The sequence below is a fragment of the Ranitomeya variabilis genome, chromosome 5 (genome assembly GCF_051348905.1).
Source record: "Ranitomeya variabilis isolate aRanVar5 chromosome 5, aRanVar5.hap1, whole genome shotgun sequence".
Lineage (NCBI taxonomy): Eukaryota > Metazoa > Chordata > Amphibia > Anura > Dendrobatidae > Ranitomeya > Ranitomeya variabilis.
In genome coordinates, this window is record NC_135236.1 from 667,217,410 (window position 1) to 667,239,332 (window position 21,923).

The following is a 21,923-nucleotide window of genomic DNA, read 5'->3' on the forward strand; positions in this document are numbered from 1 at the left end:
GTCACGTATGTCACAGGTTAAAAAATAAACATATACTCACCTTCCGAGGGTACCCTTGTAGTTCTGTTGCCTGTGTGCGGTGCAGGCAGCAGCTTCCGGTCCCAGGGTGTGATGACGTCGCGGTCACATGACTGTGACGTCATGGCAGGTCCTTCTCGTGCAGGCGTGCAGGACCTGTGATGATGTCACGGTCACATGACCATGACGTCATGGCAGGTCCTTGTCGCACACCATCCTTAGCACCGGAACCTGACGCTTGCATGGAGCGGTCACCGGAGCGTTGCGAGGAGCGGGAAAGGCGGCCCGAGGTGAGTATATAATGATTTTTTATTTTTTTTAATTATTTTTAACATTAGATATTTTTACTATTGAAGCTGCATAGGCAGCATCAATAGTAAAAACTTGGTCACACAGGGTTAATAGCGGCAGTAACGGAGTGAGTTACCCGCAGCATTACGCGGTCCGTTACCGCTGGCATTAACCCTGTGTGAGCCGTGACTGACTGCAGGGGAGTAGGGAGGGACTATTCGGACTGTGAACATCGCTGATTGGTCGCTGCAGCCATGACAGGCAGCTGGCGAGACCAATCAGCGACTTGGATTCTATGACAGACAGAGGCCGCGACCAATGAATATCCGTGACAGACAGAAAGAAAGAAAGACAGACAGACAGAAGGACGGACAGAAAGACGGAAGTGACCCTTAGACAATTATATAGTAGATATCTAACAATTACATTTACATTTGAATTACTTGTATTATTTTACTTTTTTTAGGGGGACTTCAATACTACTTTTTTTGTGGTTTGGTTTGTGGGTTGTTCACTAACGTTGAGCAAAAAGATTCATGCCGACACTTTCAGTTCATAGAATCATAGAATGTTAGAGTTGGAAGGGACCTCGAAGGTCATCGTGTTCAACCTCCTGCTCAAGTTGAGCTCCTCCAAGCACGGCTGGAGCAATCACAGGTGTAATTATAGTGGTCTTATCTCAATCTTTTTCACCCACAGACATCTGCAATTAGCATGTTATGCTATTCCCATCACTGACAGGAAGTCATCTAACAAAGGCATTGGCTGTGCAGATGTGATGATACATCATTTTATCTTAATTATACAGACATCACAGGAGGCTTCCAACATTTTCTCCTAAATGGTGGGAGATGCGCCTGTGCTGTAGCTTTGACTTATGATGGTGATTTCAGGTTCCACTTCAACAGCATCATGGTTTCTGCAAGACCCGGTCTTCTTGCCCTATAAATATTTTTGCTATCAATTCTCTGGAAATTCACCATTCTTAATGCCTCCTTAATCCTACATTTAATCCTTAATACCTCCTCCATACTTGTCCAGCCTGTACAGTATTCAGGATTTGAACCACAAATATCCCTTCTCGTTGCAATGCTGGTCTAGTGGCTCATTGCAATTCCTTACTAGGGCTAATCGTTCTGGCACTAACACTTCATGTCCTAATGGTATTTAATGGGGGTGGGTACCTCCGCACATCCTGCATGCCTTGGTAGGTCCAATAACACCTTCGATATTTGGCACTGAAGGACCAGATGGGATGGTTTCAGAAAAAACTTTTGTTCTTAGTTCACGGTTCTATATTGAAACAACCACTTGTGTAACGTAAGTGAACATTTCAATATAGGGCCTTGAAGCTCCCACTATAACAACAAGCAGGATGTTTGCTGTCATAAGGTATACCCAGGATATGTTCTTCAAAAACGGTCTTGGTCATGGAGGTGACTTGAGACCCAGCATACACTAAACAGGATTAGACCACTCTAATAACTTGGCTGTAAGCATAGGATGCTCTCCAAGTGTCTTGAATCTATAAGGTATAGTGACTTATCCCATCCCTAAGCCACCTCTTCAATCTATCACTAACTTCTGGCACCTTCCCTTCTGCTTTCAAACATGCCACAATCACGCCTATCCTTAAAAAGCCAACCCTCGAACCAACTGCTATGTCCAGCTAATGCCCAATATCGCTGCTCCCATTCGCTTCCAAACTCCTGGAGCAGCACCTCCACGCTGAACTTTCCTCCCACCTCTCATCTAACTTGCTCTTTGACAATCTACAATCTGGTTTCCGCCCCCATCACTCAACTGAGACAGCCCTGACCAAAATCACTAACGACCTACTTACAGCCAAATCTAACGGACAATACTCTGTACTCCTCCTTTTAGACCTGTCCTCTGCTTTTGACACAGTTGACCACTGCCTCCTACTACAGATCCTCTCCTACTTTGGCATCAAAGACCTCGCCCTATCCTGGATCTCCTCATACCTTTCCAACCACACATTCAGCGTCACACATTTCCACCCTCTCTCTGTTGGAGTCCCCCAAGGCTCTGTTCTAGGACCCCTACTCTTCTCAATCTGTACACTTGGCCTGGGAAAATTTATAAAGTCCCATGGATTCCAGTACCACCTTTATGCTGATGACACTCAGATTTACCTTTCTGGCCCGGGCGTCACCTCTCTGCTGTCCAGAATCCCTTAGTGTCTATCAGCCATATCCCCCTTCTTCTCCTCTCGCTTCCTCAAACTCAATGTGGACAAATCTGAACTCATCATCTTTCCTCCATCTCATAGATCTTCCATACCTAACCTATTTATCGCAATTAACGACATCACGCTTTCCCCCATACCGGAGTTCCGCTGCCTCGGAGTAACCCTTGACTCTGCCCTGTCTTTCAAACCACACATCCAAGCTCTTTCCACCTCCTGTCTCCTCCAGCTCAAAAATATCTCCAGAATCCATCCTTTCCTCAACCGTCAATCTACTAAAATGTTTCTACATGCCCTCATCATCTCATGCCTTGACTACTGCAACATCCTTTTCTGTGGCCTCCCTGCTAACACCCTTGCACCTCTCCAGTCCATCCTTAACTCTGCTGCCCGACTAATTCATCTCTCATCTCATCTCGCTTCTCCTCCGCTTCCCCCCTCTGCAAATCTCTTCACTGGCTCCCATTCCCTCAGCGTATCCAGTTCAAATTACTAATACTGACCTACAAAGCCATCCATAACCTGTCTCGTCCATATATCTCTGAACTAATCTCCCGATATCTTCCCTCACGTAATCTCCGGTCCTCCCAAGACCTCCTTCTCTCCTCCACACTTATCCGTTCCTCACCCAACCGCCTCCAGGACTTCTCCACAATATCCCCCATCCTCTGGAATTCCTTGCCCCAACACATCAGAGTGTCAACCACATTCGGATCCTTCAGATGGAATCTGAAAACCCACCTCTTCAGGATAGCCTAAAGCCTGCACTGACCCCGCTGCCTCCTCACCACTACTGGAGCTACCGCCTCACCAACGCCGGAGCTCCTACAACCCTCAACCTATTGTCTCCTTCCCCACCATCTTGTAGAATGTAAGCCCGCAGGGATAGGGTCCTCGCCCCTCTGTATCAGTCTGTCATTGTTAGTTTGCTTACTGTAAGCAATATCTGTAATTTGTATGTAACCCCTTCTCATGTACAGCACCATGGAATCAATGGTGCTATATAAATAAATAATAATAATAACTAATGCTGGGGGGTTGTTGCTTCACAACAGCAGACCACTGACCTAAAGTGGTTGCTAAAATCAGCCGATTACCGTGTTTCTATAAAAATTTGCTGGGACCAAAAATAAGGCGTTCATCTCAGTCCAAAAACAAGGTTTTGTTACTCAAAGATCTTATGATTCAGCGGAGGTTTGTGATCCCTTACAGGCCTCCAGCCCTCCTCCCATGTGTCCTTGTTAGGAAGCTGACATGGTGCCCCCTGACCCATCCCCTTCCCTCACCCGCTGCTCTATTGGTTAATGATAAGCTAGAGAGAGTATCTGTGTTTGGAATACAGGACAGTATGGAGGAGGGACCTGTGACCTCCCCCCTGCACTGTAAGAAGTAGCGTGGGTGCCTGCAGGTAAGATTAGCCCCAAATCAGCCCCATAAGAGACCTGCCATATTGCCTTCATTCATTGTCCTCCTCCGCTATATGGGGAACTTCGCGCTGAGTTGAAAACTTTTTGCATTTACTGGGAGTAAAGGTTTCACCATTGTAAACCAGAAAGTGTGATGCCATTTTTGCCCAATCTGTTGACCAGTTTTACCACTTTCTACATTGTACCTAATCATCGGTGAACCCTGTAGATGACACTTACACTGGGATTATTGTTGGCACTTTCAGGAGCAAGCGCACCAGAAACTGGACATGTGACTGGTAGAAGGGGGGGGGGGGGGGGGCGCCCAGTATCTATAATGGGGGTAGGATGGATTTATATGATAGGGTCCAGGGCACTGTCTATCGTGGCAATATGGATCGTTCTTACAGGTAGGTATGTATTATGGGGGCATTATGGCCGTCCATTATGGATTAATGGGGCTGTTTATTATGGGAGCACGATGTTAGCCTTTATTATAGGAAATTGTGGCACTCTATTATGGCATCCTTTAGCTTTAGTTGTCTTTTATGGGGTCTACTGGCAGTATATTATGGGGTCTTGCGGCAGTATATCATGGGGCCCTGTGGTTGTCTTTTATGGCGTCTTGTGGCAGTATATTATGGGGTACTGCGGGTTGTCTTTTATGGGTTCTTGTGGCAGTAAATTATGGGGCACTGTGGCTGTTTTTTATGGTGTCTTGTGGCAGTATATTATGGGGCCCTGTGGTTGTCTTTTATGGGTTCTTGTGGCAGTAAATTATGGGGCACTGTGGCTGTTTTTTATGGTGTCTTGTGGCAGTATATTATGGGGCCCTGTGGTTGTCTTTTATGGCGTCTTGTGGCAGTATATTATGGGGTACTGCGGTTGTCTTTTATGGGTTCTTGTGGCAGTAAATTATGGGGCACTGTGGCTGTTTTTTATGGTGTCTTGTGGCAGAATATTATGGGGCTCTGTGGTTGTATTTATGGTATCTTGTGGCAGTAGATTATGGGGCACTGTGGTTGTCTTTTATGGGTTCTTGTGGTAGTATATTATGGGGCTCTGTGGTTGTCCCATAAAAACGAACAGAAGAAGTCGGGCATGCCGGGTATTTCTGACATTGGCTCACCGTTTTTGAGATATGTGATGATATCTGGTCCAGATATGGGTCTTGTGGACATGCCGTAAAAGTAAAATATGGGAATAACTTTTTAATGCCGGGTTCTTTAGGGCAAACTATGTTAGCATTAATTTTTTCCTCCAGCTCGTAGACAGGAGGCTGTTTTAGGATAAGGGCACACAACAGCGTACCCCCATAATTTTTCAAGCAGAAGACGCTTCGAAAGACACATCGGTGGTATTTTTCCTGAAGAGTCTTTTCGAACGTCTTTTGCGGCTTTTTATTTAAATTCCATATATAACATAGTGGCGACTTTCAAGAAGAAACCGCCAGAAGAAAGGGACAATCTCTCGTGGTCATGTTCATTCTTTCTGCTGTATATTCCCATGAGGATCCCTCGTTATCACCCGGGATCCCTCCGTATCACAGTTTTCTGAATTTTTGTAGCATAAACCACAGTATGACGGCAACGTCTGGATAAAGTCTAAAGGGACGCAGGTTCATAAAGACACTTTTACGTTTCTCACGATATTTTGTCCATTAGACGCCAGTGGCAGTGTCATCTGTCCCAGTTCTCTGTCACTTTACATTGAAAGAGCAAGAAATATGGTGGATTTTTATGCGGCTTGTCTAGTTCTGTGCTTCTATTTCCTGCTTTATGATTTCCGGAAGGAGATCACATCTTGCATGCTTCTTACAGTTGTGGTCGTAGATTGTTCTATCAGCAGGTTTGTTAATGATTCACTTTTTGGTGATTATTTTATAAAGGCTTTATACTTTATATAGGATGAGCAAACTTAGGACTAAGTACGGCTTTTTTAAGATAAGATTTGAGTGCTCTAATTTACATATGGAGACCCATAGAGTCTCAGCCTATAGGTGAACACTGTACCAGATTTTAATGTGAGAAGCGAACTTATAGACTCTAGGTGGATGTCGGAAGAGACACGACTCGTCCATATAGTCACCGGAGGACATCTGCATTGTAGATGCAGACCCAGCAGCTGCTCTTGCGCCCTCCAGTATTCCTATTTCTCTAATTTATGCAGTCCCAACAATCAGACATACTATTATGGCGCAGGCACGAGAGCTGTACCAGCACCATAACTTCTAAGTGCCAACTGTATTATACTGCTGACACCCTGCTTCAACAGAGTCCAATCCTGACATTTTAGCCCTTTAGATGCTATTGCCAATTTGAACCGTAGCATTTAAATGGTTAGGCAGAGGGAGAGAGCTCCCTATGTCACTTCATCAGCCCAGGACTGGCGCGATTGTGGAGAACCGATGAATTGCTCTGGCAACCTGGGGTCTAACACTAGCCTCCAGGTTTACCATGTACAGAAGCCTAAAGGGCATGCCTTTCTACAGGCAGACACAATACTCTGCAATATTGGCAGTATTATATGAGAATTCAGCCGATCACAGGTTCAATGAAGTTGAATACCACTTATGAAAACTACAAGGTGTTCTGCAAAATCAGTCACTAGTTCTAACACGAGTGCAAAATTTGTTTTTTTTCTCCCAAATATCACATTCTATTTATAATATCTGAGTTTTTATATATGGCAAATGAGCCCCTTTTGGCACCAAGGCCTAAACTGCAGCTGCTACCTCTGTACCCTCCTATAACTATGCTTCTGAGTACAGTTTTTCCATCATGGGGTTCTTGGAGTTGTACCACCTAAAGTATAATGATCACTGTTTTCCTATTAGATCAGATGAACTGCCATGCTGGTTTCTGCCCTGAGAAGATGTTCTACCGGAGTGCAAAATACAATGGTCCGGGTGGGGAGTGCCGTGGTCCAAAGACGGTTGGATAGCCAAAGTAAGTTCCCACTTTAAGTTATTTAGGTTACTTGGAAAGTTGCATGTAAATTATGAGCAAATTTGCAAAAATTTTACCACAGAATTAAATTCTCATCGAATATATTAAATGTTATTTGAATGAACATTATTATGCCCTCTAGACCCGGAGAATAATGAACTCATGCTGAGTAAAAAGATTCACAAGAACCCGCTGGTCCAGCAACCAAGTCGGTAGTTCATGGTCACCAAGCCAGAGCCTTGTGAATCTCCTCGGACCTTCTGACATCTCTTGGTCCTCTTTTGATAAGTTGGCCCAACGCAACATAATCACAGGTATGTCAGGCCGACTAGTCGAAAGAGGAGCCGTGATGTCGACAGGTAAGAGGAGTTTTGTTGGGCTCTGGTTTGACCCACACATGTCCGACCTCTGCGGTTCTACTCTGGCCCAGTTGTATCCTTCTGTATGATAATTTATGTAACAGGATTGTATTTTTAAGCCTTGACAGAAGAGATTACACTTAAATTCCGTGTCTAGGTTCCGCATTCAGAATACATCCCAGTGTGGAGGAGGCGCTGACGGAGGGTCGGCCGGTTGTGGCTCTGGAGAGCACCATTATTACACATGGGATGCCCTATCCACAAAATATCAGGTGAGGACTTATACCTTGTGTCATCTCTTCTTTATGCTTGTTTATGGTCTGTAACCATGGAGACAAACTGATCCGCCTCAAACGTTTTTCTGAAGTTTGTATGTGGCTGTTTAAGTGAATTCATATATATGTATAATGACAGCATGGCCAGTCAAGTGGAGGAAATAGTCCGAGCCAATGGCTCAGTACCAGCGACAGTGGGCATCATAGAGGGCAAAGTGCATATTGGCCTCCGCGAAGAAGAAATCAAGTTTCTTGCCACCAGCAAAGACTGTGTGAAGGTGTCGAGGAGAGATCTGCCCTATGTGATCAGCCAGGTTTGTCATTAAGTATTAGATTACATCATAATATATTATACAATACTTGTATAGTTATTGTCTGATGTTAGGCCACACGGCATATTTAAAGGGGTTCTTGAGTGTCGGCAAATAAAGGTTATTTTTTAGTAAAATGCTAAGTTATACAATTTGTCAATATACTTTCTGTATTGATTTATCACCATTTTTATGATTTTTGATTGTTGTTATCCCATTTATCCCATATGAACCTGGTCATGTGACGGACATAGGAGAGATCAGAGCTGTGTTTGGTAGGGAGTCGTGCTCCTGTGTGTCCGTATGGGACATGTGATGGACACAGGAGAGATCAGAGCTGTGTCTGGTAGGGAATCATGCACCTATGTGTCCGTATGGGGCATGTGACGGACACAGAAGAGATCAGAGCTGTGTCTGGTAGGGAGTCGTGCACCTGTGTGTCCGTATGGGGCATGTGATGGACACAGGAGAGATCAGAGCGGTGTCTGGTGGGGAGTCATGAACCTGTGTGTCCGTATGGGGCATGTGATGGACACAGGAGAGATCAGAGCGGTGTCTGGTGGGGAGTCATGAACCTGTGTGTCCGTATGGGGCATGTGATGGACACAGGAGAGATCAGAGCGGTGTCTGGTGGGGAGTCATGAACCTGTGTGTCCGTATGGGGCATGTGATGGACACAGGAGAGATCAGAGTGGTGTCTGGTGGGGAGTCATGCACCTGTGTGTCCGTATGGGGCATGTGATGGATACAGGAGAGATCAGAGCGGTGTCTGGTGGGGTGTCATGCACCTGTGTGTCCGTATGGGGCATGTGATGGACACAGAAGAGATCAGAGCTGTGTTTGGTAGGGAGTCATGCACCTGTGTGTCCGTATGGGGCATGTGATGGACACAGGAGAGATCAGAGCGGTGTCTGGTGGAGAGTCATGCACCTGTGTGACCGTATGGGGCATGTGACGGACACAGTAGAGATCAGAGCTGCGTCTGGAAGGGAATCATGCACCTGTGTGTCCGCATGGGTCATGTGACGAACACAGGAGAGATCAGGGTGGTGTCTGCTAGGGAGTCGTGCACCTGTGTGTCCGTATGGGGCATATAACGGACACAGGAGAGATCAGAGCGGTGTCTGGTAGGGAGTCGTGCACCTGTGTGTGAGTCGCCCGCCATGGCCGAGATATACTCGGTAACGGGTCCTGAGTTTCACAGGTGGATGTCACGGTGGCGACCCGGTCCATGGCCCTGGGCGCCCATGTAAAAGGGAAAGGTATTTAAAGGGAATAAAGTTTATGTTCATGATGCCACCTGTGGTATTCGGTCAGTGGGGACCGACGCTGATTTAAGGGGTCCGCTGGGGTGATGTTATGGCAGCTAGATGGTATAACTTCCCACAGGTGAAGTATATCCCCAGGGCTCCCGGTGTGTAGATGGTAGATGGTGAAAGGCACAGTAAAGAATGAGGACACAGGGTTGCAGTCTCTTTACCTTTACTGTCGACTTCAGGCAGCCACAGTCCAGGGCACCAGATCACAGGGCAGGCAGGGTCCGGCCGGCTTGGAGGCAAGTTCGGAGTCCCCTTATTCAGGTGGAAATCAAAGCCTTCCTCTAGCGCTGTGGTGGTGTAGTCCCTTACTTATGTAAAGCAATTAATACAAGAGAAGATAGTATTCTGCTACAGATGGATCTGGATAAGTTGGAAACTTGGGCTGAAAGGTGGCAGATGAGGTTTAACAATGATAAATATAAGGTTATACACATGGGAAGAAGGAATCAATATCACCATTACACACTGAACGGGAAACCACTGGGTAAATCTGACAGGGAGAAGGACTTGGGGATCCTAGTTAATGATAAACTTACCTGGAGCAGCCAGTGCCAGGCAGCAGCTGCCAAGGCAAACAGGATCATGGGGTGCATTAAAAGAGGTCTGGATACACATGATGAGAGCATTACACTGCCTCTGTACAAATCCCTAGTTAGACCGCACATGGAGTACTGTGTCCAGTTTTGGGCACCGGTGCTCAGGAAGGATATAATGGAACTAGAGAGTACAAAGGAGGGCAACAAAATTAATAAAGGGGATGGGAGAACTACAATACCCAGATAGATTAGCGAAATTATTATTATTTAGTCTAGAAAAAAGACGACTGAGGGGCGATCTAATAACCATGTATAAGTATATAAGGGGACAATATAAATATCTCACTGAGGATCTGTTTATACCAAGGAAGGTGACGGGCACCAGGGGGCATTCTTTGCGTCTGGAGGAGAGAAGGTTTTTCCACCAACATAGAAGAGGATTCTTTACTGTTAGAGCAGTGAGAATCTGGAATTGCTTGCCAGAGGAGGTGGTGATGGCGAACTCAGTCGAGGGGTTCAAGAGAGGCCTGGATGTCTTCCTGGAGCAGAACAATATTGTATCATACAATTATTAGTTTCTGTAGAAGGACGTAGATCTGGGGATTTATTATGATGGAATATAGGCTGAACTGGATGGACAAATGTCTTTTTTCGGCCTTACTAACTATGTTACTATGTTACTGCCTATGGCTTCACATAAGGTCCTCACAGATGTTATCTCTCTCTCTGTTCCCCGGATAGGATAGGACATAACCTGTATGACTGGTGACTTGAGGCGGTTTATAGGGACTCTAGCATGCCCCAGCCTCTAATGGTGTCACCGTGCCTCCTGGGTATTAGGTCGGACAGGTAGCTTGGAGTTCAGATGTCCTGCCAGACTCTGATGTAAGTCATAGAGGTCCTTACAACCTCGGTATTCCAGCTTCCGGTCCAGCGCCTCAGAAGGAGGCAGCCTGCTCGTGGCTGGTCTCTCCCTGGTATCCTCTCCTGTCCTTTGCTCTCCTGCACGTTCACTGCAATCAATTCGGCTTTCTGAATGTCTCTTTCCAGGAACTGCTGCACTGCGGCTACACAGCTCCGTAAACCCTCTGCTGCCCAGACTGGTCCAGTCTGTTTCCTGGCAAGAACTGATCTGCAGCTCTGACTGACTACTCTCCCTCCTAAACTACCTTATATATGGGGAGTCACCTAGTAAATAGGATCAAAAGCTCCCCTTGGTGGCCTGGAGTGTGAATGTGTTGCATGCTTGTGTTACCTGGTTGCAGTTATCCCTTCTTGCCTTCAAGCGTAACATCACTCTCCCCATGAGGAAAGCAAGGTTACTGTGACGACCAGGACCCTGGGGCGCCACATGTGTCTGTATGGGGCATGTGATGGACACAGGAGAGATCAGAACTGTGTCTGGTAGGGAGTCGTGCACCTGTTTGTCCATACGGGGCAAGGATACTATCTTGGAGGCATTTTTTATATATGAGGCTCTAAAGTGCTGTGATCTCTGCTTGTTATAGGGTCTTTCAGGAGGCAGCACCGTGTCTGGGACAATGGTGGCTGCACATCACGCTGGGATCCCTATCTTTGTGACCGGAGGGATCGGAGGAGTACACCGCGATGGAGAAAACAGTACATTTTTTTATCCTTCATTTTATAGCGTTCTAGAACTATTTATACTATTTCGTTAATTTAAAGGGTAACTTCATATTTTCCTCTTTGGCTTCAGCTATGGATGTCAGTGCAGATCTAACTGAACTTGGAAGAACACCAGTAGCTGTTATTTCAGCCGGGATAAAATCCATCCTGGACATTGGCCGCACTCTGGAGTATCTGGTGAGTGAGGCAAAAACTGTCTAAAAGAAAAACTGCCTTTGTTGCTTATAGCAACCAATCAGAGCTCAGCTTTTTTTTTTAAAACAGCTCTGTTAAAGTGAAAGCTGCACTGTGATTGGTTTATTTGGGCAACAGACAGCTTTTAGACAGGTTTAATAAATCTGCCCCAGCATTTAACAGGCCTTATGGGCAGAACTCAAGCATGACTTGTTGCCGACATTCCTGAATTTGTGGATAATGCCCCAATATTTCAGAAACAATCCCAGCAAATTCGGACATGTCCGATGCAAACTGCTCTGCATAAAACTGTTTCGGCCTAGTAGTCTTTATCTGAGCAAGATACAAAGCCATCTATGGACTTCTTAGACATCCGCTTGCCACCTAACATGGATTAAGATCTCTTGAAGGGATTGTCCACTTTCTCTTGTTTCTCTCCTCACAAACTGATCAGCTGTTATGTCCATAAAATGGCCGCTGATAGAGGAACATGTGACTAGATTAGCCCATCAGTCTCCTCCAATAGAAAAGCAGTTTTTACTATTAGAGGAGGCTGATCTGGTCACATGCTCCTTTATCGACGACCATTTTGTGAGAAAAGCCCTACTTCCTTATCGCCCTAATAATAGGAGACCCAAGGAGTCTGCGTTTCCACATTTGGAGATTCCAGAGACTTCCCAGCTTTCTTCACCCCACGCAGCGGCTACAAGGCCCCATATCATGTCCGAAATGAGGAGGAGGCTGCAAGACTTATTGGTAGGATGGTAACATTTATGGTTTTAAAAGATTATGCTGAAATAAAACAAGATGGCTGCTTTCTTCCACAAACAGCGCCACACCCGTCTGCAGGTTGTATGTGGTATAGAAGCGCGGCACCCTTCACTTTAAGAGTTGAAGCAATACCAGACACAACATATCAATGGGTGTGGCGCTATCCTCTAAGAAGATGGCTGGAATGAGCAGTTGTCGGACATCACTGGTGCCAGTTATTGGGCATAGGGAGATCAGTATGACAATCAAAAGATGGTAGCTCTATTCAAGAACCAAAATCTAATTCGTGCTTGTGTGTTGGAAAAACATGGAATATAGACAAAATGGTATGGGGTCACTATATGATATCACATCCTTCTCCCTCAGCCAGTTCTCTGGAGCTCGGACTGAACAGTGGTGTCCTGATCTCGGTCCCTATTCCTTCAGAGAATGCTTCATCTGGCCGGATGATAGAAGAAGCCATTCACCAAGCACTAGAGGAGGCCAGGTAATAAGGAGGACCAGGGACATGGGAAAGTTGACCCTGATGCCAACTAGGCATCATGGCATTTTGGACAGAGAGATGTGGGTCATCTTATAGGGTGGACATCTTAGCGCATTGAAGTTATCGGGAATGAATGTTGATGCTTTTAAAATTCTTTGGAGGAGGGACGAGCTAGAGGCAGACACAGAGATTCTAGGGAGGAGCTAGAGGTAGACATAGACATTCTAGGGAGGAGCTAGAGGCAGACACAGATGAGTCGCCCGCCAGGGCCGTGGGGTGCTCGGCACCCGGTCCAGTCAGCTTACAGGGGGATGTCACAGTGGCGGCGACCCGGTCCGTGGCCCTGGGCGCCCATGTTAAAGGGAAAGTCTTTAAAGGGGTTTTAGGAATAAAGTTTGTTCGTGACGCCACCTGTGGTTTTCGGTCAGTAGGGACCGACGCTGCTTAAAGGGGTCCTCTGGGGTGATGTTATGGCAGCTGAGATGGTATAACTTCCCACAGGTGAAGTATGTCCCCAGGGCTCCCGCTGTATAGCACAGATGGTGTGGTGGATGGTTTAGTAAAGAATGGAGGACACAGGTTTGCAGTCTTTACCTGGTTTACTGATGGTAGCAGTCAACCTGAGTCCAGGGTACCAGGTGCAGGGGTAGCTGTGGTCCAGTCGGCTTGGAGGCAATAGGGGACCCCTCTCCAAGGTGAGGTCCGTAAGCCTTTCCTACTTGCGCTGTGCTAGTTGGCGAGGTCTCTGGAAAAGAGAGAGAGATAACCTGAGGGGTTGAATTATAGAGGATCTTAGAGGAAAGAAGCTCAGTGGCGGAAGAGGCTCAGAGGGGAACAGCGACCGGACACCCCCAGAGTCAGAGCGCAGAAACCAGGAGCACCAGGAGCCCGAGGTCGTGTTGTTCAACAGTACGTGCGACAGAACCGGAGGGCATAGGACTGTATGTCAATTGCCCACACCAAGTCTGAGGTGAAGCAGTAACCTGAGAGCCCGGGTCATGATAGAGACCCTGTAAAACAGCTCGTACTGCCTATACAGACATCTGTCTGCCGTACAGACATCTATCTGTCTTGAGACAGGAGAGAGGGGAATTTGCCAGCAAGCTTCAAGCAGCAGGGGCTGCAGCTCCCACGTGGCTACTCAGCCTCTCTGTCTGTTCCAGACGTCCTTCTGCTCTCTCTCTCCCTCCAGAAGACTAACTAACTCCTCCAGACCAGAACACATAAAGCTTAGGAAAGCTCCCCTGAATCCGGGTCCTGAGCTCCCTTTTCTGGCCTGGATTCGGAATGTGTTGAATGTGGGTGCATTACCTGGTAAAGAGAATCCTCCTTGCCTCCAAGCGTGATATCACCCTCCCCGAAGGGAAGGCAACATCACTGTAACAACCGATTGCCTGGGGTGTTACACAGACATTCTAGGGAGGAGCTAGAGGCAGACACAGGCATTCTAGGGAGGAGCTAGAGGCAGGCACAGATTCTAGGGAGGAGCTAGGGACAGACACAGAGATTCTAGGGAGGAGCTAGAGGCAGGCACAGACATTCTAGGGAGGAGCTAGAAGCAGACAGACATTTTAAGGAGAAGCTAGAGGTGGAATCAGACATTCTAGGGAGGAGCTAGAGGCAGACACAGACATTCTAGAGAGGAGCTAGAGGCAGACACACAGATTCTAGGGAGGAGCTAGAGACAGACACAGAGATTCTAGGGAGGAGCTAGAGGCAGACACAGATATTCTAGGGAGAAGCTAGAGGCAGAGACAGGCATTCTAGGGAGGAGCTAAAGACAGACACAAAGATTCTAGAGAGGAGCTAGAGGCAGACACAGACATTCCAGGGAGGAGCTAGAGGCAGACACAGGCATTCTAGGGAGGAGCTAGAGGCAGACACAGGCATTCTAGAAAGGAGCTAGAGGAAGACACAGACATTCTAGGAGGAGATAGAGGCAGACACAGAGATTCTAGGGAGGAGCTAGAGACAGACACAGAGATTCTAGAAAGGCGCTAGAGGCAGACACAGGCAGTCGAAGGAGGAGCTAGAGGCAGATACAGGCATTCGTGGGAGGAGCTAGAGGTAGATACAGGCATTCTAGGGAGGAGCTAGAGACAGACACAAACATTCTTGGAGGAGCTAGAGGCAGACACAGACATTCTAGGGAGGATCTAGAGGTAGACATTCTAGGGAGGAGCTAGAGGCAGACACAGGCATTCTAGAGAGGAGCTAGAGGAAGACACAGGCATTCTAGGAAAGAGCTAGAGGCAGACACAGACATTCTAGGGAGGAGCTAGACGCAGACACAGGCATTCGAAGGAGGAGCTAGAGGCAGATACAGGCATTCGAGGGAGGAGCTAGAGGTAGATACAGGCATTCTAGGGAGGAGCTAGAAACAGAAGCAAACATTCATGGAGGAGCTAGAGCCAGACACAGACATTCTAGGGAGGAACTAGAGGCAGGCAGACATTCTAGGGAGGAGCTAGAGGCAGACAGACATACTAGGGAGGAGCTAGAGGCAGACACAGATATTCTAGGGAGGAGGTAGAGACATACACACACATTCTAGAGAGGAGCTAGAGGCAGATGCAGACATTTTAGGGAGGAGCTAGAGGCAGACACAGAGATTCTAGGGAGGAGCTAGAGACACAGAGATTCTAGGGAGGAGTGTTATGATCCTAATGGCAGAGGATCTCAGGAGTACCAGCTAAGTCTGCAAACACAAAAAAACCAGCTCATAGGGAAGTGGTAACTTGACTGACCGTATACCTGATCCTAGCACAAACAACTAGCAGCAGCCGGGGAACGTACCTACGTTGGTTCTAGACGTCTCGCGCCAGCCGGAGAACTAACTAACCCTTTCAGAGAAAATAAGACCTCTCTTGCCTCAAGAGAAAGGACCCCAAAGTTATAATACAAGCCCCCAACAAATAATAACGGTGAGGTAAGAAGAAATGACAAACGTAAGAATGAACTAGATTTAGCAAAGAGAGGCCCACTGACTAATAGCAGAAAATAGAAAGATGACTTATACGGTCAGCAAAAAAACCTACAAAATATCCACACTGAATATCCAAGAACCCCCGCACCGACTAACGGTGTGGGGGGAGGATAACAGCCCCCCTTGAGCTTCCAGCAAAATCAGGAATCACATTTTAAACAAAGCTGGAACAAAATAAGGGAAATTCAAATGCACAAAAATAAGAAAGCAGGACTTAGCTTATCTTGCAAAATCAGGAGACCAGGAGACAGGAGAAAACAGACAAGGTCTGATAACAACGAATCCAGGCACAATACAGAGTCTCCAGGAAGTTTATATAGGCATACCCAGGCCAAACGAAGCAGGTGAGTGCCAACCTGGGGAAAGACACTCCAAGTGCCATACCGCTAATGACCACAAGAGGGAGCCAAGAACTATAGTTCACAACAGTACCCCCCCTTTAAGGAGGGGTCACCGAACCCTCACCAAGACCACCAGGGCGATCATGATGAGCAGCGTGAAAGGCACGAACCAAATCGGCCGCATGAACATCAGAGGCGACCACCCAGGAATTGTCCTCCTGACCATAGCCCTTCCATTTGACCAGATACTGAAGCCTCCGTCTAGAGAGACGAGAGTCCAAGATCTTCTCCACCACATACTCCAACTCGCCCTCAACCAACACCGGAGCAGGAGGCTCAACAGCAGAAACCATAGGCACCACGTACCGCCGTAACAAAGACCTATGGAACACATTGTGAATGGCAAACGACACCGGAAGATCCAAACGAAACGACACCGGATTAAGGACTTCCAAAATTTTATAAGGACCAATAAAGCGAGGCTTAAACTTAGGAGAGGAAACCTTCAGAGGGACATACCGAGAAGACAACCAAACCAAATCCCCAACACAAAGTCAGGGACCCACACCGCGGCGGCGGTTGGCAAAGCGCTGAGCCTTCTCCTGTGACAACTTCAAGTTGTCCACCACAAGATTCCAAATCCGCTGCAACCTATCCACCACGGAATCCACCCCAGGACAGTCAGAAGGTTCAACATGACCCGAGGAAAACCGCGGATGAAAACCAGAGTTGCAGAAAAATGGCGAAACCAAAGTAGCGGAACTTGCCCGATTATTAAGGGCAAACTCAGCCAGTGGCAAGAAAGTCACCCAATCATCCTGATCCGCAGAAACAAAACATCTCAAATAAGCCTCCAGCGTCTGATTAGTTCGCTCCGTTTGGCCATTAGTCTGAGGATGAAAGGCAGATGAAAATGACAAATCGATGCCCATCCTAGCACAAAAGGATCGCCAGAATCTGGACACAAACTGGGATCCTCTGTCAGACACGATATTCTCAGGAATGCCGTGCAAACGAACCACATTCTGAAAGAACAAAGGAACCAAATCGGAAGAGGAAGGCAACTTAGGCAAGGGCACCAAATGGACCATCTTGGAAAAACGATCACAGACCACCCAGATGACAGACATTCCTTGAGACACCGGAAGATCTGAAATGAAATCCATGGAAATGTGTGTCCAAGGCCTCTTCGGGATGGGCAAGGGCAAAAGTAACCCGCTGGCACGAGAACAGCAAGGCTTAGCCCGAGCACAAATCCCACAGGACTGCACAAAAGATCGCACATCCCGCGACAGGGACGGCCACCAAAAGGACCTAGCCACCAAATCTCTGGTACCAAAAATCCCAGGATGCCCTGCCAACACTGAGGAATGAACCTCGGAAATAACTCTACTGGTCCATTTATCAGGAACAAACAGTCTGTCAGGTGGGCAAGAGTCAGGTCTACCAGCCTGAAATCTCTGCAACACACGTCGCAAATCAGGAGAAATGGCCGACAAGATTACTCCCTCTTTAAGAATACTCGCTGGCTCTGTGACTCCAGGAGAGTCAGGCACAAAACTCCTAGAAAGAGCATCAGCTTTCACATTCTTTGAACCAGGCAGGTACGAGACCACAAAGTCAAAACGGGAGAAAAACAACGACCAACGAGCCTGTCTAGGATTCAAGCGTTTAGCGGACTCGAGGTACATCAGATTTTTATGATCAGTCAAGACCACCACACGATGCTTAGCTCCCTCGAGCCAATGACGCCACTCCTCAAATGCCCACTTCATAGCCAACAACTCCCAATTACCAACATCATAGTTCCGCTCAGCAGGCGAAAATTTCCTAGAAAAAAAAGCACATGGTCTCATCACAGAGCAACCAGAGCCTTTCTGCGACAAAACAGCCCCTGCACCGATCTCAGAAGCGTCTACTTCAACCTGAAAGGGAAGTGAGACATCAGGCTGGCACAAAACAGGCGCCGAAGTAAACCGGCGCTTCAGCTCCCGGAAAGCCTCCACGGCCGCAGGAGCCCAATTAGCAACATCAGAACCTTTCTTGGTCATATCCGTCAAAGGTTTTACAATGCTAGAAAAATTAGCAATAAAACGACGGTAGAAATTAGCAAAACCCAAGAACTTCTGAAGACTCTTAACGGACGTGGGTTGAGTCCAATCATGAATAGCTCGGACCTTGACTGGGTCCATCTCCACAGTAGAAGGGGCGAAAATAAAACCCAAAAAGGAAACCTTCTGCACTCCAAAGAGACACTTTGAGCCCTTCACAAACAAAGCATTATCACGCAAAACCTGAAACACCATCCTGACCTGCTTTACATGAGAATCCCAATCATCAGAGAAAACCAGAATATCATCCAGATAAACAATCATAAATTTATCCAGATACTTCCGGAAAATGTCATGCATAAAGGACTGAAACACTGAGGGGGCATTAGAAAGCCCAAAAGGCATCACCAAGTACTCAAAATGACCTTTGGGCGTATTGAACGCAGTTTTCCATTCATCTCCCTGCTTAATGCGCACAAGGTTGTACGCACCGCGAAGATCTATCTTGGTGAACCACTTGGCACCCTTAATCCGGGCAAACAAGTCCGACAATAGTGGCAAAGGATACTGAAATTTGACAGTGATTTTATTCAAAAGCCGATAGTCTATACACGGTCTCAAAGAGCCGTCTTTCTTGGCCACAAAAAAGAATCCCGCACCAAGAGGGGAAGAGGATGGACGAATATGTCCCTTCTCCAAAGACTCCTTAATATAAGCACGCATCGCGGCATGCTCAGGTACAGACAGATTAAATAGTCGTCCCTTAGGAAATTTACTACCAGGAATCAAATCTATAGCGCAGTCACAGTCCCTATGAGGAGGAAGAGCACTGGACCTGGACTCACTGAATACATCCTGATAGTCCAACAAAAACTCAGGGACTTCAGAAGGAGTAGAAGAAGCAATAGACACCGACGAGGAATCGCAATGAATTCCCTTACAACCCCAACTTGACACGGACATTGCCTTCCAATCCAAAACTGGATTATGGGTCTGTAACCATGGCAGACCCAGAACGACCAAATCCTGCATTTTATGCAAAACAAGAAAACGAATCACCTCCCGATGTTCAAGAGACATGCACATAGTCACTTGTGTCCAATACTGCGGTTTATTCTCCGCCAATGGCGTAGCATCAATTCCTCTAAGAGGAATAGGATTTTCTAAAGGCTCTAGGACAAAACCACCGCGCTTGGCAAATGATAAATCCATAAGACTCAGGGCAGCACCTGAATCCACAAATGCCATAACAGGGTAGCAAGACAATGAGCAAATCAAAGTCACAGACAAAATGAACTTAGGCTGCAAATTACCAATGGCGACAGGACTAACAACCTTTGATGGCTGTTTAGAGCATGCCAAGATAACATGTGTAGAATCACCGCAGTAAAAACACAACCAATTCTGACGCCTATGATTTTGCCGTTCGGTTCTAGTCAGGATTCTATCACATTGCATTGAGTCAGGTGTCCGTTCAGACAACACTACCAGAGGATTAGCAGTTTTGCGCTCCCGCAAACGCCGATCAACCTGGATGGCCAGAGCCATAGAATCATGCAGACTTGTAGGAATGGGAAAACCCACCATCACATTCTTAATGGCTTCAGAAAGGCCATTTCTGAAACTTGCGGCCAGAGCACACTCATTCCATTGAGTAAGCACGGACCATTTCCGAAATTTTTGGCAGTACACCTCAGCTTCATCCTGGCCCTGAGAGATAGCCAGCAATGCTCTTTCTGCCTGTATTTCAAGATTGGACTCCTCATAAAGCAATCCGAGCGCCAGAAAAAACGCATCAATATTTGCCAATGCCGGATTTCCTGGCGCCAATGAGAAAGCCCAATCCTGAGGGTCGCCACGCAAAAAGGAGATAACAATTTTAACTTGTTGAGCTGGGTCTCCAGACGAACGAGGTATCAAAGATAGAAACAATTTACAATTATTCCTAAAATTCCCAAATTTAAATCGATCTCCAGAGAACAGCTCAGGAATAGGTATCTTAGGTTCTGACTGCTAATAACAAAATCCTGAATGCCCTGCACACGTGCAGCAAGCTGATCCACACTAGTAATCAGAGTCTGAACATTCATGTCTGCAGCAGAGCTTCAAGCCACTCAGAGATAAAGGGGAGGAAGAAAAAAAAACAAAAACTCAGACTTCTTTTCTTATAGTCCCGCTTCAGCAATGCACCTTATGGCCTGGATTACTGTTATGATCCTAATGGCAGAGGATCTCAGGAGTACCAGCTAAGTCTGCAAACACAAAAAAACCAGCTCATAGGGAAGTGGTAACTTGACTGACCGTATACCTGATCCTAGCACAAACAACTAGCAGCAGCCGGGGAACGTACCTACGTTGGTTCTAGATGTCTCGCGCCAGCCGGAGAACTAACTAACCCTTTCAGAGAAAATAAGACCTCTCTTGCCTCAAGAGAAAGGACCCCAAAGTTATAATACAAGCCCCCAACAAATAATAACGGTGAGGTAAGAAGAAATGACAAACGTAAGAATGAACTAGATTTAGCAAAGAGAGGCCCACTGACTAATAGCAGAAAATAGAAAGATGACTTATACGGTCAGCAAAAAAACCTACAAAATATCCACACTGAATATCCAAGAACCCCCGCACCGACTAACGGTGTGGGGGGAGGATAACAGCCCCCCTTGAGCTTCCAGCAAAATCAGGAATCACATTTTAAACAAAGCTGGAACAAAATAAGGGAAATTCAAATGCACAAAAATAAGAAAGCAGGACTTAGCTTATCTTGCAAAATCAGGAGACCAGGAGACAGGAGAAAACAGACAAGGTCTGATAACAACGAATCCAGGCACAATACAGAGTCTCCAGGAAGTTTATATAGGCATACCCAGGCCAAACGAAGCAGGTGAGTGCCAACCTGGGGAAAGACACTCCAAGTGCCATACCGCTAATGACCACAAGAGGGAGCCAAGAACTATAGTTCACAACAGAGGAGCTAGAGGCAGACACAGACATTCTAGGGAGGAGCTAGAGGCAGACACAGGAAGTCTAGGGAGGAGCTAGAGGCAGACATTCTAGGGAGGAGCTAGAGGCAGACACAGGCATTCTAGGGAGGAGCTAGAGGCAGACACAGACATTCTAGGGAGGAGCTAGAGGCAGACACAGGCATTCTAGGGAGGAGCTAGAGGCAGACACAGGCATTCTAGGGAGAAGCTAGAGGCAGACACAGGCATTCTAGGGAGGAGCTAGAGGCAGACACAGGCATTCTAGGGAGGAGCTAGAGGCAGACACAGGCATTCTAGGGAGAAGCTAGAGGCAGACACAGACATTCTAGGGAGAAGCTAGAAGCAGGGAAGAGATAGAGGCAGACCTTAGTTCTACTAAAACAACAGTTACAGTCCTCCATAGAACTTTATAAGCACCAACTGTCATCTCCTTTCTCATTAATGTGAAAATCTATATTTACTCAGGATGGATTTTACTCTTGAATTGAGAATTTTGAGAATTAAATTTCAGTCCGGAGGAGAAAGAAGCAGATTTGTTTCTTAGGATATATTACAAAGTTTCTTATTTTCACGTGTACTATTGATTTATATATGTAGAATCTGCTGAGTTTTCGGGTGCTAGTTAATACCAATTAACAAGAACTACTAGATCTTTAAAAGGGGGTTTATTACAAACAAGGTATTTACAATGACATACACAAGGGAAGTCTAACTAAGGGACAAGGATAAATTAAAGGGAAGAGGTAATAGGAGAGGAAACTGGAATGTGGGAAAAAGGAAGAGATACATAACTGATCCTTACATATATATTAA

General features: G+C 46.6%; 1 protein-coding gene across 2 annotated transcripts in view; it reads left to right on the forward strand.

Annotated features, from left to right (window-relative positions):
- Positions 1 to 3,859: 3,859 nt before the first annotated feature.
- LOC143776871 (uncharacterized) overlaps positions 3,860 to 21,923 on the forward strand; it is a 47,739-nt gene continuing 29,675 nt past the window's right edge. For both annotated transcript variants that reach the window (XM_077266684.1, XM_077266685.1), the window contains exons 1-8: positions 3,860 to 3,926; positions 6,761 to 6,872; positions 7,389 to 7,503; positions 7,646 to 7,820; positions 11,181 to 11,292; positions 11,390 to 11,496; positions 12,123 to 12,249; positions 12,631 to 12,751. In XM_077266684.1, coding sequence (XP_077122799.1) covers positions 6,776 to 6,872; positions 7,389 to 7,503; positions 7,646 to 7,820; positions 11,181 to 11,292; positions 11,390 to 11,496; positions 12,123 to 12,249; positions 12,631 to 12,751 — 854 coding nt within the window. In that variant the 5' untranslated portion in view covers positions 3,860 to 3,926; positions 6,761 to 6,775. The remainder of the gene's footprint in view (positions 3,927 to 6,760; positions 6,873 to 7,388; positions 7,504 to 7,645; positions 7,821 to 11,180; positions 11,293 to 11,389; positions 11,497 to 12,122; positions 12,250 to 12,630; positions 12,752 to 21,923) is intronic.